The 6,304-nt window shown below is 38.8% G+C and overlaps 1 protein-coding gene across 1 annotated transcript in view; it reads left to right on the forward strand.

The window, feature by feature from the left end:
* LOC108749304 (paired box pox-meso protein) overlaps positions 1-6,304 on the forward strand; it is a 26,041-nt gene that overhangs the window by 4,934 nt on the left and 14,803 nt on the right. Inside the window, exon 2 of the mRNA XM_018487904.1 lies at positions 1,421-1,458. Within this exon, the coding sequence (XP_018343406.1) occupies positions 1,446-1,458 (13 nt within the window). The 5' untranslated portion in view covers positions 1,421-1,445. The remainder of the gene's footprint in view (positions 1-1,420; positions 1,459-6,304) is intronic.

A 6,304-nucleotide genomic window follows, 5' to 3' on the forward strand; every position in this document is an offset into this window, starting at 1 on the left:
TCGGTCGGATTTGCCACGGGTCTTCACGAACTCGTTTTACATTTAGAGAGAGAGAGAAATATGTACGAAGGGAATCAATGAGGAACGGAGGGAGATTAGAAATTATCTAGACAACACAAAGTCCAGAACCGGGAAAAAAAAAAAAAACGTGTTAAAGACAGTGTCTTTTAGACAGTTTCTTAAAATCTGTCTGAAAGACATCTTTGAGACGTTTTACTTCTGAACTTTCTGTTGTCTGAACACATTTTCCCGAGCATACCTTTTGGGCGCGGAAAAAACAACGGTGGTTCTCTGGATCGGAGAGTATAAATTAATGGTCGGCTGTGGAAAGTGGAGTATATATATCGTTACGAGGACACGGCGGATGATGGTTGGGCATGAAGAAATGAGTTTTCATCAAGACTCCACGCGGCGCATAGCCATTTCGACTATATGGATACCGCGTAACGTATGTAATAGTTACATCAGATTAGAACCTGAAGAGAAGGGGGCGAGAGAGCGTGTAACCAGGCCTAATGCCGGGGTAAGCATCGAGTCACGGGGGTGGAGGCGGATCGTACTTATTACACGTATATACCTCGCGCGCGCGCAGACACGCACGCACGTACATACACCTGGGTGAAGGAAGGCAAGGGTAACTACGAGGGTAAGGAGTCACCGGTGGTCGTGCAAGGGGGGTGGGCGAGGGGTGTTTCGGTAATCGTGCATTAATTTGCATCACAAAGTACACGCCACCCGCTACGCTACGCACGCATTCCACGTAGTTTTCCGCTCGCTCCTTCTTCTTTCTGTCCGGAGCGAGTTCTCAAATCGTGATTCCTCGGGGACGCCTGCGACAACCGTGAGACACCCGTTCTACTTCCGCCGTAGACGTGAAAATGTCAAGAGGGATCGGCGGATGAGCAAATATAGGAAGAGATCTCGTCTATCGAGAGCGACGATCCAGAATTTCGTGCACAATGCGGTTTATGCAATTTATGCAATTAGCGCAAAAACTGAAATATGAAAATGAAGTTGTTGGCACTGCTCGGAGAGCAGCCTCGTCGTCGTCGTCGTCGTCGTCATCTCGCCCGCGATCGGTTCAGGCGTGAGAGTCACGGTTTGCTGCTACCGGCGGCAATATTTTGCCGCGCTTTGCCTTATCGGTACGGTTGCATATTTAAGGGTTGCCATGTCAAGCGTCAAGCGCGCCCTTTGAATACATTTAAATTCATTAACGGCGAAGGCTATACTCCTGCTGTACTCTATAATACGTCGCGCGGCAAGAAACACGCATATACGGGAGCGCACGGTGCTCGCGATACGCCACTCTGAAGGCTCTAATACGGCGATGCGCACTACGTTTCACGTTGTACATACACACACACACCGTACGATTTGCAGTTTGCCGTTAAGTCTCAAAAGACTTGGTCTGTTTCAGATACGGCACGTGATCGCTCGTCGCCATGCCGCACACTGGTGAGTAGACACTTGCTCCTCTCAGGTTTTTTTTTTTCTTTCAGATTGAGGTTTCATTCTTTCTCTCTGACTGGAACGCATACCGTTCGCGAGATGTATCCCGCAGCTCGCGAGACTTCGAACAGATATTCTATAAAAGTAAAGTCCACTTCTGTGTTCAATTCGCTGTCTGTAAGAATATAATAATTTGCTGTCTATTTTCTTAAAAGTTTCATTTGCGAGGAGCATTCTTTTTTTCTCTTCGATCGCTTATTCGAAAATTATCGATGTCTAAATATTTATAGTTGAAGGAAAATCGAGCCCATATAAAGAACTATCATCAAAGCCGCGATTTGTGGGATATACGCGTCTGTCTGAAATTATAAGTTTCTACGACTACTTCCCTGATCAATTCGGAATCGATCTTTTCTTGGCAAAAAATGTCGAAGGAGATCGTGATTTATTGCAACTTTCTAATTGAATTGAACTTTAAACGGAGATTCTATTAGAGTGAAAAGTTCACTTTTGTTAGTTGAAGAATATAATAATTCTGTCTATTTATGTCTTTAAGAATTTAATTTGTAAAAACCAGTTCTTTTTTCTTTGATAGTTTATTGCTAAAAGATTATCGATGTCGCGATATTTTCGCTGAGAAAAATCGAATCCGTATAAACTATTGAAGGATCTATCATTAAAGTCACAATTTGTCGGATCTACCTTGAATTAAAAATTCTATAATAGAATCAAGAACGATTTTCAATAAATAATCAAGTTTCTATTTAACAACAGACTAACAATAGATAATATTAATTGTAATGCGTTTCGGTTTTTGTTTCGGGAATGTTGAGAAAGTAGCGACTGAAGGATTAAATCGTTAAATCGTTTTACAATGCTAATTCTTAAAAAGATGTTGCGTCGGCTCATCGCATACAGCAGGCAGTTTTGCTAAATAGCCAATCTCACCGCGTGATTCGGTCGGCTTCGCTTCCTGATTCATTCGAGAGGGAATGTAACACGTCGTTATGATTTCTCCGGGACGGGGTCAGCTACCGTCGCGTCGCGTCGGCGAGATCACAGGTCGAAATCGGTGATGAAAATAAAAATTTCTGCCTACCTTTCCTTCTTCTATAGAAGAGAGTCCTCCTTCTCTCCTGGCTCAAGGCTAAATTACGCTTTGAAAGGCAGTTTGACAGTAATTAACGAAGAATTTTATATCACGGATCGAACGCCGACATCTATAGGCCTATTATTAAACGAGTATAATTATAATCTACCGTCTCTCCTCTCTGTTTCCATTCTCGCTACGCTGGCCTGATGCCCGTGTAAAGAATCCTGCCCGAATCCCGATCGAACGATCAATCTTTCGCTCTTCCGTCGTTGCAACTGCAAGAAGTCTTCGAAAAAACTAGAAAAAGTATTCTCCGTTCCGGTTATCTTTCGGATTGGGATTATTAATATTGTTGATTAATTTCGTCAATGTATCTTGTCGACCAAATAATTTACTTAGTATAATGTTTTGCTGACAGTTCCTAACAACTTTCCTAAATCATTCCTCTGGCGAAGATAAAAATTGGAGTGTTAGTCGAATGTGAGATGAGAGGGTAAAATAGAAGAGTAAATGAAACTTCTGGAGGCGTGAACGCCTCTTTTACGCTTCATTGTTACAATTTTGGCCTTCTAGAAGCTACGTTCACGCTTCTATTACTCTCTTCTTGTATTCGATTTACTCTCCGATTTTTATTTTCGTTGGGGCCAACGAAATGTAATGAAATCGTAAAAAACTTCCGATGTGCTTAACGATTTTGCGATACAAATTATATGCGGGTTGTCTTTATATTGAAAATGCGTTATTACATCGAAAAATTATGTAGATTATAGAGACTATATTTGGTTGTGCGATATTATCGACATTCATAATGCATTTTGCAGATTTAATGTTACTTTTAATTATTAACGAGATCACGTTACATATGTTACTTCTTAATTATCAACAACATTCAAGTCGCGGATAATCATTGGAGCGATAAGCACTTAATAACAGCCACCGTGGTATCCATCTTGATGCACTTCCATTTAAGGCTATCTCCCGCATGTGTTCTTTTTCAAGACAGATGATGACGGAGCCGATAGTGAGAACGAGTTGAATCGAAGTGAATTCGAGTTGGCATCGAGTTGGCAAATCGTGATTTCCAGTACGATGTTCTCCCGCTCTCGTCAGAGAGAAAAAAAATCTGTTTTTCTGTTTTTTTGGCATGGACGCGGATCGTGATTGCAGGTAGGCAGGTGTAGAGTTTGGTTAGGGTCTAAATGGCCAGTGCGATAACGATCGTTGCTGGTGATTGCATTAGCCGGCTAATTCTAAGCTTAGTAAGTATTATATCACGAGAGGTAGCCCTACATGCATTCGTAAAAGAATCTTGCGCTCGTAGTTTGACAATTTGCACTCTATTAAGGAAGTATAAACAGAAAGAGAGAATAAATATATCGATATCCTATAAAATTATTATCTCTAAAATATATAGTTACTCTGGAAGTTGACTGATAATTACTTTAACAGGTCTATAAAATTTTTTCAACTTGTCAAAAAAAAAAGCAGAAAAAGAGAGGAAAGTATCAATACATAAAATATATATAGCTTGATACTTTCTCTCTCTCTCTCTCTCGTAAGAATGCATAATAATGATTTCTAAAATAACTTCTAAATATTTAAATATTTTTTAATCGTGATATAGTGATTCTTAATTTTTAATTACTTTATGAAACAGTATTATAGTATTATAGTATTGAAAAATTAATTCTTTTTTTTTTAAGAATCGATTACATAAAATAATTTAATCGTGATGAAAGTTTATGATACGCATGATTAAATAACAAGAAATTTCATATGTATTATTTCTTCGTAATTACTGTTGCTTAATGAGCTGCCTATACATTTACTCGATAATGGTCATTAATGATCAAAAGTCATGGTCGAAACGCAGAGAAAAAAATATTCTTTTGATACGACAAATTTATTACAGAGAATTATGTATATTATATATAATGACAGTTTTATTTAACAAAATTCTTTTAATCTAAATTGATATCTCTATAAATTGAAATCTCTATAATATCGACTAAAAATTCAATCAAGATCACATCTGATAAATTGACGTTTTAGAAAAAAACCATTCTCATAAATGTATTTTGCATTGCGGCAATATTCTTAAAATCTTAAATGATCTAAAAAAATCCAAATTTTTAATTTATAATTCGAAACTGTAAAAGATACATTTTTTACAAACATTTTGCTTACATGGAAAGAACGATTTTATTGAAATGCCTAAAAATTTAGCTATTACAAATACAGATTTGAAAATAATTTTATTAAACCATTAAAATAATAATGTTAGAGAAATTCGAGCGAAAAATTTGATATTCTAACAACTAACTTCTTAGATAGCGTCTTACATAATTATTTGGGTAATTTAACAATATTACTTTCAGATCTATAGCTAATTAAATTTTTAGATACTTCAGCAAAACCGTTCTTTCCGTCTGAAATAAACTAGGCTATAATGATCTAGGCAATAATTAGATGAAAAGAACAAGATAATTTAAAAAATCCAATGATTATCCCGCAGACGGAAAGTGCACTTGAAGTGATCATCATTGGAAAAGTTGCGCGTTTAATATAACGTGTAGTATCTATTTAATAAACTAGATCGTCTGCACATCCAATCTGCGTTTACGAGAAACCCGCGCGGTTTATCACGTCTTTAATTATTGCAAAGGCGCCTTTATTAACATCCCGTGCCGTTATTAAAGATAACAGTTACTTTGAACGCGATTACGTTCGCGTAGCAGTCTGTAACGTAGTTCTGAGTAGCTTTTTCTACCAATTCCATCTTGTTCGCCTTTTCGCTTTAGCCTCTTTACAAATCGCGCGTTTCCGGTATTCCGATTTCCGTGCTTACACTTTTTATCTCAGGTAAATGAGTGGTCCCAGTGCTATTTATGATGCGCAACGCGCAACCAGAACCGCCGCCCGTTACTGCGCGATTCCATTATTTCGCGCGGATCCACCGGCAGATTTGCAGTTAGATAAAGATGCCATTTTCGCCCTGTTTTTGCTGTAATAATAATTTGGCCCGCTGGCACTGTGTCCGTCGCTTGCGCTTGTTGTCGTCCGTTCCCCGTTGTCCGAAATGCCGTAGCGTGTATAATTTTCGGTGCAAACGCGTCACAGATTAGTGTGCCCGGCAGAACGAATGAAGGGCACACATTAAGGGATAGATGATAATTAATCAATTACATAAAAATAGCTGAACGAGCGATATGCGTCGAGTAGAAAGTAAATAAATTTATCAAAATTTATTTCTTTAATTCTTCATTTATTTATTTATCTATTTACTTATTAGTAAAGAAATGTGCATCGCTCGTGAGACACGTATCGAGTATGTGCGAGTTCAATATAGCTGCTAATGAATAAGGCACATTGCGAGCACACGCGAGACGCACATTCCCCCCGGAAGTAATTTCTCGAAAAAGTAATTTCTCCGAAAATGAGTCTTACCGGCTGTGTATCCCTGTCACCAATCGAAAGACCCTTAAATTATCCAATAAGGACAATCCGTCACGCCTTCGACCGGTGGTCATTATCAGCAATTTCCACTTCGTGCGAGCTCGCCGCTGTGAGTCCGTCACGTCCGTTCTCACTCTCGCGAGGACGTCATGAAATTGTAGAAGCATTTCGTAATTTCGGCCGGGACGTGTAATGGCTCTTCCGCAGGCTCGCGCTTACACGAATAAACGGGCGCATTAATTGGAAGAGATTTTTTTATCTCCCAATTTAAAAGTCGTTCGTACATGTGTATATATATATATA

The sequence above is a fragment of the Trachymyrmex septentrionalis genome, unplaced genomic scaffold, assembly GCF_001594115.1.
Source record: "Trachymyrmex septentrionalis isolate Tsep2-gDNA-1 unplaced genomic scaffold, Tsep1.0 scaffold29, whole genome shotgun sequence".
Taxonomy (NCBI): domain Eukaryota; kingdom Metazoa; phylum Arthropoda; class Insecta; order Hymenoptera; family Formicidae; genus Trachymyrmex; species Trachymyrmex septentrionalis.